General features: G+C 39.8%; 2 protein-coding genes across 3 annotated transcripts in view; one reads left to right on the top strand and one right to left on the bottom strand.

Annotated features, from left to right (window-relative positions):
- LOC132841819 (serine/threonine-protein kinase MARK1-like) overlaps positions 1-6,164 on the top strand; it is a 55,462-nt gene extending 49,298 nt beyond the window's left edge. For both annotated transcript variants that reach the window (XM_060864362.1, XM_060864363.1), the window contains exons 15-18: positions 272-415; positions 649-900; positions 1,919-1,963; positions 2,050-6,164. In XM_060864362.1, coding sequence (XP_060720345.1) covers positions 272-415; positions 649-900; positions 1,919-1,963; positions 2,050-2,392 — 784 coding nt within the window. In that variant the 3' untranslated portion in view covers positions 2,393-6,164. The remainder of the gene's footprint in view (positions 1-271; positions 416-648; positions 901-1,918; positions 1,964-2,049) is intronic.
- Positions 6,165-6,817: 653 nt separating this feature from the next.
- Positions 6,818-14,598, bottom strand: lgi1a (leucine-rich, glioma inactivated 1a). Its single transcript, XM_060864359.1, has 8 exons — positions 14,109-14,598; positions 13,750-13,821; positions 12,362-12,433; positions 12,170-12,241; positions 9,318-9,389; positions 9,055-9,224; positions 8,790-8,954; positions 6,818-8,318 (listed from the first exon to the last, which is right to left on the bottom strand). The coding sequence occupies exons 1-8, from the start codon at positions 14,288-14,290 to the stop codon at positions 7,501-7,503; spliced, it is 1,623 nt and encodes a 540-aa protein (XP_060720342.1). The 5' UTR covers positions 14,291-14,598; the 3' UTR covers positions 6,818-7,500.
- Positions 14,599-16,781: the final 2,183 nt, after the last annotated feature.

The following is a 16,781-nucleotide window of genomic DNA, read 5'->3' on the forward strand; positions in this document are numbered from 1 at the left end:
ATCAAAATGATGTTCATATACACTACTCCATGTTTGTCAGTGGAGATCAGAAATATTGTACACAACACCCAATGGAACAGCTTCTGATGGCAAGTTTTTTGCCAAATTCTAACCTTCGGGAACATGGACCGTCCAAACATTACATTTTTTGTCTGCTAGAAATTTGATATACTTTTTGTGTGTGTGTGTGTTTTTTTTTGCTGACCATGAACAATCTCTCGCTCTCATTCTCTCTCTCTCTCTCTCTCTCTCTCTCACTCTCTCTCTCTAGTTTAACAGAGGTTTCAGGCAGCAGTACATCAGCCTCCGGTGCCACTTCAGCTCTAATGCCTACAAGACAGAGATACTTAAAATCGGTGTCCTCCTCCAAATCCACCCTGCCTCCTATAGAAGACAACAGCGAATACAAGGGAAGGTGAGCAGAAAGCCTGTGAACACACCTGACGCTCATGCCACACACTCATGCTTTGCTTTCACCCACTCTTGCCTGCAGATGGTGCCATTTCTTGTTTCTGTGACTTACAAGTTTATTTATGCGGTTTATTATATCATGCGGATCCACTGATCCATGCCACACATTAAAGAGATATTCTGACATTGAAATGCACACTGTCCACACCGGGGTTTTTTTTCTGTACATTTTCTCAGTCCAACTGCCAGGCCTCCGTCCACCTCACCGTCCGATCACAGCATCAGCACTCCGGAGCGTACTCATTTCCCCCGAGGGACGTCCAGCCGGAGCACCTTCCACGGAGCACAGCTACACGAGCGCCGCAGCGCCACCTACAACGGCCCACCTGCCTCGCCCAACATGTGCCACGAAATAGGCAACCTCGCACCAGCACGCCGGGGCACATCTACCGGCATCATCAGCAAAATTACCTCCAAGTTTGCCCGCAGGTATGTGGTGCAATGAGATGCTCATCCTTAACGATATTATTGCTGTAGCTGTGAGTTATTGATAGGTATAAAATGTTTTTTAGTCCAACCACTGAATAGCTGTCAACTTAATCAGCAATAATAATAAATGTGATGAACATTTGTTCATTCGAGCACAACTGTCTCTTTTGAATGACAGTGTTATATCTACTCTATTTCTACTTAAAGAAAATGGAAGCAAAGCTCAGTACGTAAAAGAAAAATTCACTTCTTATTCCCATTTTTAACAGTAGTACAGTCGCTCCCTAAACTTATTTGTCCTTGTGAGGTTTGGCCAGCATGCAGCTAAAATGACTCTAACTGGATTTCTTCTGGATGAGCCAGTCAGAATATCCTGATTACCCATTTCCTGTCTCACTGACTGTTCTACATTTGTTGTGTTCTCTTCGAGCACATGTCTGTGTGACTCAGAAAGGATCTCGGAAAACCTAGACAACATTTTTTTGGTTTCTTTTTGCAACAGAAGGATTCTGTATTTTTTATCCTCACAGGCTGCTTGTTCAGGTGTTTGTTGAGTTTCTTGTCATTATGAGACTTTATTGCTCTAAATGATCCAAAAAGCAGCTGAATGACTTGTTTACATCCTGCCTAATTAATTCCACCCCATCCCACTGCTACGCTCCATCCACTGGTTTCCAATAGCTAAACACATCAGATTCAAAACACTGATGCTTGCCTACAACGCTAAAAATCACTTGCTGTTTTCAAACGACGGGTGAAATCCTACCTCTTCCTGAAATACTTAAACTAGCTTATTTGTATGAGTGCTTTATTTCTTTCCAACACAGATTTAGACTCATGGTATCCTTAGTCTGTGATTTAGCATACAATTTTTGATGTATTCATTGATAGAGTCTTCAAAGGACTGTTGTACAACACTCTGGATAAGGGCATCTTCCAAATGCTGTAAATGTAAACATGTGTGTCATGGTGTTAATTATGTGTCCTGATTTATTTGTTTTATTATTATTTTATTGAGGGCTCCAAGTGAAGGGGAGGCAAGCGGAAAGTCAGAGTCGCCAAGGTGAGTTTCTTTGAAATGCTTTTTGTGCAGGTTTTAGAAATAAATTGGAGATTCTTTCTCACTAAGATTCTCACTTTTCCCGACAGGAGCACTTTGGGAGAATCGAAAGATGAGAGCCGCGAGTCAAAGCCACGCTCGCTGCGATTCACGTGGAACATGAAGACGACGTCTTCCATGGAGCCAGGTGATATGATGCGCGAGATCCGCAAAGTGCTAGATGACAACGGCTGTGATTACGAGCAGCGCGAGCGGTTCCTGCTTTTCTGCGTGCACGGTGACGCTCGCCATGACGACCTGGTCCAGTGGGAGATGGAGGTTTGCAAGCTGCCACGCCTCTCGCTCAATGGCGTGCGCTTCAAACGCATTTCAGGCACTTCTATCGCCTTCAAAAACATCGCCTGCAAAATCGCTGATGAGCTGAAGCTCTGACAGAGCCACATAAAGGAAACCCTGTGGTTTTCAGTGGGTAATTCTGGATCACATCTGGCTAGTGCCGATGTGCTGCCTTAACCGAATGTGAGGTGCTCATCCTGTAAGTTTTGCTTTTCCATTAACTTTTATCACCTTCACATCTGATCCCCAATCAGTGATGTTATTTTGATGCTGATGGAATTGTGTGTGTTCTGGTCTGGGAAAACATTTTGCTGTGGCTCAATTCGGTTTCATTTGTATAGCAGCCGTACAGAATTATAGCAATTCAATGTATAAATTAAAAATGGATATATTTTCCTTAATAAGCAAACCAGAGGTGACACGGAAAAACTCCCTGAGATATGAGCAAGAAACTTGGACAGGAAACAGATTCAGAAATGGAAGCCATTCTCATCTAGGTAACAACGGATAGTGCGATTATAAATAATTTATTAAATGTTCCACAAATACAATTGTATAACCAGGATATTCATTCAAGCTAAATATTTTTTAACAGCCAAAAGAGAAGAAAATGAGATTTTTCTGCAATATACTTTGACACCACAACCTAAACCATAAATACACTGTATTCTAACAAAATACAGCATGGAAATGTTTTATTTACTTTTTAATCCTGCCTCAGATTATCTTCCTGCAAAGGTCATATTGGACACAACGGTAAAAATCCATCAGTCTGCTTCAAGGTTTTTAAAATCCTACTAGTTAAGTATGATTTCCTCAGACAGTGAACATCAGGCTTTGTACTGTAGCAAAGCAAAACCAGACATAAGTCTAGACACATACAGGCTGTACTACAGAATCCTTAACAACATTATAAAATGCTTAAACTAATGGTTGTGATAAATGTAAGGAAAGAATTCTATTCAGTTCATGAAAACTTGGTGGAAACAAGTGAACAGCTTTTCCAGGCCACCACATATATACAGTGCCTTGCAGAAGTGTTCACCTCCCTGAACATTTCCACATCTCTGTAGTGTTAGAACCTTGTACTGAATGAACGTTAATTGGATATATAAAATTATTTAACCAAAAAATGCATTTGTTAGTTGCAGAAGTATTCACCCCCTTGGGTAGCACCATAGCCTCCTGGGATTAGGTCTCCATTTGAACATGACATCAACAATTCATATTCCACCTCGTCCATACGAAGATTAATGCGCAGGTTAACGCAACAGACTGCATTTAATCATGTTTTTTTAGCATCTGATCAGCCCTCTTGCCCTCTTCACCCATCAGCAAATTTAGCTAATGATATAAAAATGGAAGTTAACAGCAGGCAGTGGAGCTGCTTTGAGAGGACAATGACGACATACTGTATGCGCACAGCTTTGGGCTCACCTATCGACTTACAACCCTAACGAGGGAGCAGAAAGAAGGACAGAGGCACAGACAAGCAGAGCACTGGCAAGCATACGACCATGTAGATCTGTATATTATTAATCATTTTTATTCACCAATGTTGTAAATAAGAACAGAGAAACGGTTGAGTTTAATCGTGTTGCTTGATTGTTTTTTCTAGAAAACAATATCAAAGTTTAGGTTGGATCGCTGTTCTACTTTTGGTTCAGGTGTAGGCTAGCCGTCTTGCTGTCTGTGAGTCCATGTTTAATTTATTAAGGCATTTTTTCAGCATAGGGCTACGAAAAACACCTTATATTTTTGAAGTGGGATATTAAAATATATTCGAACAAGTCTGAAAGTTAATTTTTCAAAAAATGTCACAGCCTTATCTGGGAACAGGTTTGCATATCTGGATCCTGATATCTTCATCCAAAGTTTTGTTTATTTGGATGAAGATCAGTTTATGGTCATTTTCTTGACATACTGTAGATTCTCGATCTGTTTGAAGTCTGGGATTTGGCTAAGCCACTGTTGTGGTGTTGAATCTTTCCTGTGTATCCTAGATAAGATGCATAAAGTTGTTATCCTGAAGGAAGATAGACGTCTGCTCCAATCTCGAGTCTTTTGCAGACTGAAATAGGTTTTTCTCTAATTGGCCACTTTCCCAGTCCCTGCTGAGGAAAAGCATCCCCATATCATCATACTACCCCCACCATGCTTCACTGTGTCGATGGTGTTCTCAGGGTAGTGAGCAGTTTCAGGCATCAGCCAAAGACAGCGCTGTGTGTCAAGGCCACAATGTTCAGTTTAGATATTATCAAACCAAAGAATCTTTTTTCACAAACTCATGCATGCCATTTAAGTTACCTGTAGCTCCCCCCATCACTTTTTTCTTGCCCCCGAAGGTTTGTTTTTCATGTGAAGAGAATTACTTACGCAATCCACTTTTATGTATTTATTTGGAAATAATTGAGTAAATAGTTGAGGCATGGAAAAGATCAAGGCGGGTCACACGTACGCAAGGCATTGTATAGCAAGAGTGTTACCCTCTGTCAGCAGAGTTAGTAGGTCTGTGTACATTCTGCCACCTTTAAGGGAACGGGGTATATTACTTTTAGTGTACAAGTAGGAATCCATTCAAATTAAGGCCATAATTAAGATGACAAACACAAAAAACTCATTTAAAAAAGTTCAATATTTGTGTCCTCGTTTGTAATATACATGACCAAAAATGCCAACATTGCTACACATTAATGAAAGCTAATGGTCACCAGTTAGTATTATGCAAGTTCTCCTGTGCTACTTCATAGCATTTCATCCTTATTAGCCACATTCGCATTTTGACTGCAGGTACATTCCCAAGTTTTCTCCACATGTACTAAGGGAATAATGTACGACAAGTTTAATAGCCATTTTAAACGTTTTCTCTTGTTCACCGAGCTACCAAATAAAGAGGACGGATTTTCAAAATGTACAGTTTAGTACATAGAGAGACACGGCTATTTATTAAAGACTGTATTATACCAATATGCATACGTCGTCCTGCAGGTGTGGTATGAATGTTCTGAGTGCTGTACAGGATGATGTTTGGGTACATTTTTTATTACATTGCCATGGAAGAGAAACTGGGGACTTCATAACAAGGACTTGTTGCACTAAGTATTAAATTGGGTGGTATAAACCCTCTAATTGCACAACCTGTTGACACTGGAGAACTATCGAGAGCTGGAGAAAACATTTGAAACACGTGATCGTATAGTTCATTTTCTTTTGCTCTTTTGTGCTGAATATAACTTAGCCTTTCTTGTATTTATTCCGTTACACTATGCCTTCTATGTGCTGCTTTGTAGTAGAGAGGCATTTAGTGTTTGATAAAAGAAAAATGAGAAAGGAATTCTATTTGTTTTTATTTTTGTTTTATGGCTATGCATTGCCACCTGCAATAGTGTACTTTATGTCGGATATTCAGGTTTTGCCATAGATAAAGGGAGAGATTCCAAAAAATTAAGAAAATGTTTGACATAAAATAGAAAGCAAAAAAAGATTGTACTGTCGTTAAGGATTAAATTCGAATAAGACGCTTCATAAATGTAGTGAATAACGCATCAATCTGATCGCTTATGGAACCGTGACCAGAACAGTTGACAAGCTGTGTATGTGGATACTGTATCTGTGCCTCATCGACAGTTTGAAATACAGAAACACATAAAAATGGTCTCTGTGTTCTTGCAGATAGGCACACGCTGGTTTGCTACTAAAAATCTGAAGTGTTAAAAAATACAGTCTGGCATTTGTATGTGCACGGCTCTTGTTTAGGACCATCTGAATCCATTTCACTAGTGCACAATATTAAACTTACTTGAATTAAACACAATATGAAAGTGTGTTCATGACCATTTTTACTCTATATAAATGCTCCTCGTATGTTAATCACTGCTGCTGACATTCAACAACTGAAAGAAAAAAAAAAAGGGTTGAGCCTCATGACTGTTTTATTTAAAAAAAAAACAACAATTAATTTGGGATAAATATCTGATAATATACCCAAATTGTGCAGAACATACAGAAAGCGTGCATACGGGTTGTTGAATGTAGCCCCCAACTGTTTTGTGATGTATTATTATCTGTGAAAATAAGAGATTCCTGCTACACAACAGCAGATGCAGCCCCCTGTTGAGGCAGTTTGGCAAATGCGTTGCTCTGGGCAACATGAAATGAGCTGGAATCCTTCAAAAACATTCAGGCCAGAGCATGGAGCTTTCATGAACTTCTCCTGCCCTGCCAGTGAATCGTGGCAACAAAGCCAGTATTGTATGTGCTGATTAACACATGACTATCCAAGGAGTGGCAGACAAAGCTTCAGAGACACAAGAAAACATTCAGACTTTCCAAGACACAGGAGTTCAAAGCAGACCCTGTCTGTCCAGAAACCCGAAGAGACTGGACAACAAGGAAAGAGGAACAAGGATTAAACAAAAACTCACACAGCCTTATAAAACAAGACACGCATGACTACTAATCAGTCCCCAGTATCATGCTGGCTACCGTTTTTATTTCACAAAGGTAAAAGAAAAACACAAGTAATGTGTTGGAATTTTTATTTCAATTTAAAACCATGGCTTCAAAGTTTACACCTTTGGTTTCAAACAATGCAGGCATAATAAATTGAATGAACATGAGCGTGGAAAATGATTGTTGGTCCAAATAGAGTACTGTACGGTCTGTTAAAAATTTTAAATCACATAACTTTTACTGGAGTTAATAATTAAAACAGTGTCTTTAGTTGCGTTTACAGATTATACAAACCAACATCAATAAAAATAATTTCAAAATCCTATCAAATTCTTTTGCTGGTTTGGCCCCACATCTTACAAAAGCGTAATACATATTCAGTTTACAAATGGAAAGCAGGGATAAAATGTAAACATAGAATTTAGCGTATTTGCTTGTTTCAAAGAGGATAATAAATAGAATAGAATTGAAGGTCTATTTTCAGTAGCTGTGTTTACGATAATCAACAAAATCTGAACTCTTTTAGTTACGATAACAAAACACTCAGTGAAGTGTTAGAGCATGGCTTGGCTGAATAGTATGGATTTCAAGCGATGGTGGACACCTACCTAAAGGCATTGGCATGCATATGTGCTACCCATGTGGTCCGTTCTCAAGCTGGGAGGCATCTCTGTTTTCTCAGCACCTTCCCTGTATTTACCCACAAAGTGGAAAGTATCACTGGTAACTCATTCGCCCTCCCTTTTTCCCATTCAATCACTTAAGTCAAGAATCAAGTGTTCATATATGCGTGTTTGCCCCTTAAAACTGGAAGCCAGGAGGAACTCTCGATTATCGATGGACACCAGCAGGAAGGCTCGTGGGGCCTGGATGTTGAGCTCTTGGAAATGAATGAACTGGCTTTTCTTGGCATCCCAGCGGTACACCTGCGTGAAGGAGTAGTCGCTGCCTAGGATGGCGTACTGCCAGTCTGCCACAGTGAAGGGCTGGAAGACCATGGAGCCTCGCGACGGCACACTCTGGACCTCTTCGAACATGGTGCCGTCCCATTTCATCACTTTGGAGTCACCAATGAATCGTGTTAGGCACACATAGAGCTCAGCCTTCACTTGAAAGTGCTTCACGGCATAGACATCCTCCATCTCAGGTATGTCGGTGCGTCTTTCAAACAGCTTGGAGCTCCTGTTCCACTGGTAGACGACGGGCCGCTGCGAGCTGCTGGATAATATCAGGTGCGGCTTGCCAGAAATTTCTAGATATTCAACATCCGTGTCACGGTACCACGGGTGCAGTGACTGGTGTGAGTAAAAGCCGTTGCCATTCCACTTGTACACAGTGGTAGAACCAGCTTTGGAGCTGTCGGCAATGACAAAGAAGGATTCTCCGTCCAGGCGAAACACCTCAACGTCGTTAGGCTTGCGGATTTTTAGGATGTCAATGTCTTGGAGTTTGATGAACTTGTTGGCAGAGATGTCACGCTTGTAGATGTGGGAGCCACCAAAGAGCTGAGCCACTATGACAAACAGCTGCTCATCGATCACCAGAGGTTTGCAAATAACAGTGGAGGTGCCTGTTAGAGAAATAAGCAGTCTAAAACAGTGCTAATTTTAAAGAATCATCCTGTATATATTTTCTCTCACTCATTTTCTACCGCTTATCCGAACTACCTCGGGTCACGGGGAGTCTGTGCCTATCTCAGGCGTCATCGGGCATCAAGGCAGGATACACCCTGGACGGAGTGCCAAACCATCGCAGGGCACACACACACTCTCATTCACTCACGCAATCACACACTACGGACAATTTTCCAGAGATGCCAATCAACCTACCATGCATGTCTTTGGACCGGGGGAGGAAACCGGAGTACCCGGAGGAAACCCCCGAGGCACGGGGAGAACATGCAAACTCCACACACACAGGCAGAGGCGGGAATCGAACCCCCAACCTTGGAGGTGTGAGGCGAACGTGCTATCCTGTATACTGTATATGTTACATTTATTAAATAAGACTTAGTTGGATAATTCCATTGTAAAGAACGTACTTGTTATATTGTCAAAATTCCGAAATTCCATTTGAACATGATCCCATTCCATGAAGCTACATCTTCCGATGAAAGGCTGGGCAAACACCACATACTGGTCACCACCGAAAATAAAAGCCTCCACTGAAATGGACTGAAACTCGAGAGACTTCAGTAAAGAAAAATCTGCAACACAAGGCAAGGTTAATATTGTAATAAAAATCCCAAATCATGGGATACATATTTAACAACTACTAACACCACACATAAAACAATATACACTGACCAGTAGTTATGCAATCAAATGACTGTGGAGTAAGATCGTTGATTTTCTTTCCTTGATAGGCTGGAGGGCTGTTGCAGTATATCTGGTCTACGGTTGCGTTCGTGTGGTAAATCCAGTCCACCAGCCACTTCAGTTTGCAATCGCAGGTGAACAGATTTCCACGCAAATCACTGGAGAGCACGCAAAAAGTAAGCAGTTTTATCATCAGCTCATCCAATAACCTGCTTGTCCAGAGTCAAGCTAACTGTTCAATTAATACATACACTTTTGTCAAGGTGTCCACGCCTTTAAAAAGATCTTTTGGAAGAGACTCCAGATTGTTGAAGGCAAGGCTCCTGTGGAGAAATTGTACAAGTTTTTAGTCTCTTGGAAATATTTAATTTGTAAAAGTAATGCATTCGATATACAGTACAAGTAAATCGTACCTGAATGGCACTGTGGTTCAGCTCGATAGTGAACATGACATTTAAGTGTATATAATCATACCCAAATTACTATTATTTTTATTGCACCAATCCACCAGTCTTTATCAAGAAAGTGTTTTTATTCAGTATCTTTTGCAGTATGTTAGTAATCAGTTTAAATGAAGTGAAGGCAGCTCATCAGACCAGAGACCAACTACAGGGCTAGAGACATTTGTCCTTGAGGGAAATCAGGTTCTCATCAGGTTTTCACAGAACTAAAAACATGGTTTGTATTAAAGTTGCATCCATGGTGTTGGTCAAAAATGGTAGGCTTAATCGCTATAAAACAAAACATAACCACCAGATTGCTGCCATATCCATAGTCACAAACCAATCATTACTATAATCTAATAAATCTCTTGAACAACAGTTCTGTTATTTTAAGGAATGTTACGTAATCATTCGTTAGTACTGTAGATCTTTTTTTTGTAGAAGAGTTGTTGATATGCCGATGACTTGCCTTCCCCACGCTTATTGTTTAACACATTCAACAATGAGGCCTTTGCTGTCCAACTGGATCAAGTTTTACACTTCCACTGAATTATTACTGGATAAGTACAACCACATGTTGGATCATTGTGCAGTTAATCAGTGTTGCCTCTGTTCTTTCAGACTTTTGAGCTAAAATGTCAGTTGGGATACTTTAGGCTGTGCTATAAAATGCTACAGGCCAAATCAGACAGGAGGGACATCTTTTTATGAAACCACACATGCTGCTTCTCGTCCAGCTGTTTGTCTTACTCTGAACTGTTATAACAGGTTATAAACAGTCCAGCTTCTTTCTTAACACTGATTAAAACCAGAAAGTCAAAACTACAAGGTACACAAGTCATATACTGAGGCACAGCGAGATCTCATTGTCAGTACTGATGGATCAGAAGGTGTTGATATATTTTCCATAACGGCACACGTCGGAACTGTCAGGTTCATGTTGTAATGCAGTTGTGGTAATATATATTGTGGTAGTATATTTCGACAGATGTTCGACGGAAGATGCTACGCATAAACGGATTAGACGCTTTGTGTAATTGTTGCCATGGTGCCGTTGTCTGTGAGAAGATTTTATATATCTAACATTTGTGTAAGGATTCTCTAGTCTGTTCCTTTATTAGGATTTGTGAGAAAGAGGGAGAGGGAGAAAAATGCACTGTGTCCTTTTATTGTCAAATTGCTGTGGTATAAGAGGAGTAAAACAGTTCAATGTGCTGTTACTGAAAAAATAATCACCAGCACTCTGTATCCCAGCATCCTATTCGATCGAATGGATTGCTAGTGATGAGATGAAATTGCATCTGCCTACTGATGACTATGTCGTGGGACAAATTGTCTAAAAATATCTGCTGTCTTCAGGAATTCATTAAGACAAATCTAATAAACATCACACGGTTACACAAATGAATGCAATATAACTGAAAACTTGTTTTTGAGAGTTTGATTTGTACTTCCTGAATATAGAAGAACCTCTAAAGGTGTGTGGGATCTGCAGCAGCCATGATGATTCTAACTTTCCTAGTTTAGAATATTCATTCATTCATTCATTTTCTACCGCTTATCCGAACTACCTCGGGTCACGGGGAGCATGTGCCTATCTCAGGCGTCATTGGGCATCAAGGCAGGATACACCCTGGATGGAGTGCCAACCCATCGCAGGGCACACACACACTCTCATTCACTCACGCAATCACACACTAGGGACAATTTTCCAGAGATGCCAATCAACCTACCATGCATGTCTTTGGATGTGGGGAGGAAACCGGAGTACCCGGAGGAAACCCCCAAGGCACGGGGAGAACATGCAAACTCCATACACACAAGGCGGAGGCGGGAATCGAACCCCCAACCCTGGAGGTGTGAGGCGAACGTGCTAACCACTAAGCCACCGTGCTCCCCAGTTTAGAATATTATTATTATTATTATTATTATTACTATTATAGCACAGAATCTTGTGATTACATAGTGATCAGGGTGCATTTGGCGATGCAACTCAGCCTTATAGTGTTAAATCAGTGATACTTAAAGTCATGTCATTTCAAGTTGAAAATGAAACCCAGAAGCCCTTTTCCCAGAACTGGAGTATGACATCATTGTGAGAACTGTTAAGAACGTTTAAATGACTCAGATGATGATTGCTTTAAACTCTTTTTGTGAAACAGCCCAGACTGAACTGCCTGTCCTCGGCAGAGCACCTCACCCCAACCCCAATGAACACAAGAGACATTCTGGGATTATTTCAATTCAGTTGAGACCCTGATCACATGACTGTCCTCTCTCTTGCAACAAATCTTTTGAATAATGTGTCAGGCACGAATAAAGAGTTGTTTATTTGTGAAAAGCTGCATTTCTTTCCGAGGACGACAAAAAAAAAACAACCTAATCTGCTAGGGCTTTCACTTGTTGGCAGGCTGAGAGACTAAAACAGCCTTGGTGTGACTGCAACACTCAGCAACACCTTGGGAAGCATTAAACGCCTTGTTTTTGCATCTTACATTTGCAGTTGCAAAATGCAAACTGACCACACGATCGATCTCAAACCCTCTCAGGAAAGAATTAAGCACTCCTTTCAGCTATTTCTGAAAATAAAACCACAAAAACATCTTCAAAGGAAAACAGCTTACAGTTACTAAGCACTTTATACACATTTCAATACTCACAAGTGTATTAAGGACTTGAGACCTCGGAAGGCAAAAGGTGATATCGAATTGATCTGATTATTTTCAATAAACCTGTAAAAGAAGAAGTAGACAAAATATAACTTCGCTGGACATTTTAGATATCAGGATACAAAACGTCCATCCCAATGAATACTTCTAAAATCTTTCAAATCAAAGCCAATGAACACTTACAGGTATTCCAAATGTGGAAGACCAAGGAAGGCGTCCTCACTGATGGACTCAAACGAATTGGCTGTGAAAAGTCTTACACAAAGGAAAAGACAAACACTATTATTGATTTGATATGACCTTCTTCAGGAGCTTTAAACCTCCAATATGAAAGCCTCCCTTATTAGCCGAGCATTTCAAAACTCTATTAAATCGAAGTTTGTGAAATCAAATCCCAGAACTGTTCCTGCCACCGAGCCACAAGACTTTTGACTCACAGCTGTTTGATGTTTTGAAGTTGCTTAGATGCTTTGATCGTTTAGCAAATAAATTTAATGTAAAAGTTCCTCAGATAATAGCTAGTTAAATAGATAAATACATTAATATACTAATATCCAGGGACCTGTTTAACAGTAACAATATTTTCCCTGTCAGAACCCATTTATTCTTATTGAATACTTGCTTGTTTATGAGGACTTTTCAGGTTTCTATGTTTGAGCTTTAGATCCAAAGTTAACATTATTTATAACTAAATTAAAAAGATTTCACCAACCCCTCCTGACAATCTTAACTCTACTGTTATATATCTATGACTCTACTGTTATATATCTTTATGACTATACTGTTATATATCTATATGACTTTACTTTTATATATCTATATGACTCGACTGTTATATATACGTATGATTAAACTTTTATATATCTATATGGCTCTACTGTTATACTGTATATCTATATGACTCTACTGTTATATATCTTTATGACTCTATTTTTATATATCTATATGACTCAAATGCTAAATATCTATATGACTCAAATGTTATATATCAATATGACTCGACTGTTATATATCTATATGACTCGGCTGCTATATATCTATATGACTCTACTGTTATATATCTATATGACTCTACTGTTATATATCTACAGTATATGGCTCTACTGTTATATATCTTTATGACTCTACTGTTATATATCTATATGACTCTATTTTTAGATATCTATATGGCTCTACACTTATATATCTATATGACTCTACGTTTATATATTTATATGACTTAACTTTGATATATCTATATGACTCGACTGTTAGATATCTATATGACTTGACCTACATATCTATGTGACTCTACTGTTATATATCCATATGACTATACTCTTACATATCTATGTGACTCTACTGTTACAGTATATATCCATATGACTATACTCTTTCATATCTATCTGACTCGACTGTTACATATCTATATGACAACTGTTAGATATCTATATGACTCTACTGTTTGCTACCAATTACATAACACTGAACATACTTTACGATACTGAAATGAACAACATTTTAACTTACAGTAAATTGCACATTATTGTTATCATCATTAGTAGCAGTTGTATTAATATTATTGAGCTTACAGGAGGTGGAGTGCTGGGATGTGAACGAAGCTCTCCTTGGGGATTTCGCTGAAGCTGGACTTCACGAAGGATCTTTATGATAATAAATAAATCAATAATTGGATAAAGAAGCAAAGATGAAGGATTTTACAATTAAAATCATGTGAAGAATAAAAAAAAACATTAGAGCGTTAGAAATAAGCAGGGATTGGCCTTATTTATTCTTCCACTGTTGATATTTAACAGATAATGTCAAGTGGTTTTATGTTTATTATAAGGCTGTATGTCAAAGTAAAAGCCAAAAGGGTCAAACACACGTTTGTTGATCAGTGAGAAGGAAAAAAGAGCTAAAGATAGCCAGGTTCTGGTGATGGACTTACAGTGAGATGACGTCGGGAGGGAAGCCGCGCGGAATGGGGGAGCTGCTCGAGCACAGCGCGGTGTCTTTGGTGCACGTGCAGGTCGCGGGACACCGCGTCGTCCGCCTCCTGCCTTCAGCTACAAGCAGCACGAGCGAGACGACGCAGAACAAGCAAAAGCTTCGCGCGCCAACCAGCTCCATGTTACCGCGCCAGCCAGCTTCCGACCCGCGCGCACGATATCCGCGCTCATGAAACGGAGAGAGTTTGGGGGGGGATTAACACCCTGCGCCTGTGTATCCTTTGTACAGTCGTGTTTTTCCGTGAGATTGCAGCACAACACGCTCGTTTCCCTCGTTCGCTCGCTTGTCTCTGTCGGTGATGGAGATTGGGGGAAAATTCCGTGTGTAAAGACAGGTGCACGCAGTCGGAGATCAAAACCGCAGAGATGAGCTCTCTCTCTCTCTCTCTCTCTCTCTCTCTCTCACTCACACACACACACACACGCACAGCCACGCCTTACATGTAACAACGGGTTCCCTCCGGCGTGGTGGGGGTTTGCTGCGTAACGCATGGAGTTATCCACATGATGCGCTCTGAGACGGGTTCTCCTGTAGGTACTGTCCTTGCTACACACATGTATATATATAGATAAAAAAGGTAAATGATATATATCATTTACCTTTTTTTATTTTAATGACTAGGGGGACGCGCACAACTGCATCGCTGCACCATCACCCTCTGCTCCAACACTGGTGGGCGTTTCTTTCAGGTCTCTATGGAGACGGTGATGGGCGTTGCTATGGAAATCTCAAACACTATCGAACATGGTGTTTGTACAGCATCGCTGTCTGCACACAGTCTGACCTGATGTCAAGTCTTGGATCTTGAGTCTGGTTTCTTACCCATTAAAGATCTAAATATAAATCTTACACCCAGATATCTGCATGGATGGATGGATGGATGGATGGATGGATGGATGGATGGATAGATAGATAGATAGATAGATAGATAGATAGATAGATAGATAGATAGATAGATAGATTGATTGATTGATTGATTGATTGATTGATTGATAGACACTTACATAGATAGATAGATAGATAGATAGATAGAACTTTATTGTCGTTGCATAGTACAGGTACTACTAGAAGTGCAAATAGTATCAATTGTGCAAATAGACAAGTGCAGATAAATATGTAGCATATGTACAGCATGTGATATAGCATAGCACGTTTGTTATAATGTTTGTTGTACAGATAAATTATTTCTCTCCTGTATTATTACTTTTATACTGCAGCAGTGTTGAATTCTTGAATCCGATTGGTCTGACAGCAAAAGTAATTTTCTATAAGAACAGACTTGACAGTATTTTAAGTAAGTATATGTCCTATACATTATATTTGTACTAGGAGATGAAGTTGATTATATAATAGGGGATTGCTGCTTGCAATCTGAGCTGAGTTTGTCCAGTGACTTCACCTGGAGTGAATTAGCCATGTTTTATTTTCTGTCAGTTTGAATTTATTCACACAAAGTCACCAAAATCCAGAAGTTAACATACTCAGTTTCTAAAACATAAATAATTAAATAAATACAATAAATGGCTGGATAAAGAGCTTCCACTAACTTTGCAATAGTCATCAGTTAAACTATTTAGGTTTTCCACCCCAGGGAAGGCTGGTGAGAAATGATGAGATATTATAGCTGCTTTAACATAAATACATTTTTGTGGATGTTTAACAACATTAAATTTAATTATGCTTTTAAAAGTGTCATTCTGTAATTAATAGCATTTGTTGACAGAATTAGTGGTTTTCCATAAGAAAGGCCTACTTTTTGAATACTAAAAAAAAAAACTTAATTATCCAACAAACCATTAAATATCCAATACTGAAGCCTTTTCTGAGAATACACTGACAGAAAGATGGAGGTTTTACTTTACTTTAGGTAAAGTATTTTAAGTATTTTTTTTTTTATATAGATTCACTCACTCATGGCCTTCAGTAATGAACAGTGAAGATCAATTTCAAAGTGAAAACAGAAATCTTTCCCTGGCACTGCTACAGAAATGCCTCTCTATAGTTCTCTCACTCACTCACTCATTTTCTACCGCTTATCCGAACTACCTCGGGTCACGGGGAGCCTGTAATATCTCAGGCGTCATCGGGCATCAAGGCAGGATACACCCTGGACGGAGTGCCAACCCATCGCAGGGCACACACACACTCTCATTCACTCATGCAATCACACACTACGGACAATTTTCCAGAGATGCCAATCAACCTACCATGCATGTCTTTGGACCGGGGGAGGAAACTGGAGTACCCGGAGGAAACGGGTAGAACATGCAAACTCCACACACACAAGGCTGAGGCGGGAATCGAACCCCCAACCCTGGAGGTGTGAGGCGAACGTGCTAACCACTAAGCCACCGTGCCCCCCTATATAGATTCATCCATTCCTTATTTAGTTGAACAAATCTGACTACACACTTTACACCATGTCATCTCTATTTAGCACAGACCAGAAAATTGTCTATGGTCATAAAAAATAAAAATATTTTCAGAAGGGAATTTTATTTCTATGATTTCTATTTTTTTTCTTTTCATGGGAACGAGGTACGGGAATGTTTCTTACTGCAGTGCTGTTATACACAGTAGAGGAAGCAAAAATAGAGAGCGGTTGAGGTTG

The sequence above is a fragment of the Tachysurus vachellii genome, chromosome 2, assembly GCF_030014155.1.
Source record: "Tachysurus vachellii isolate PV-2020 chromosome 2, HZAU_Pvac_v1, whole genome shotgun sequence".
Taxonomy (NCBI): domain Eukaryota; kingdom Metazoa; phylum Chordata; class Actinopteri; order Siluriformes; family Bagridae; genus Tachysurus; species Tachysurus vachellii.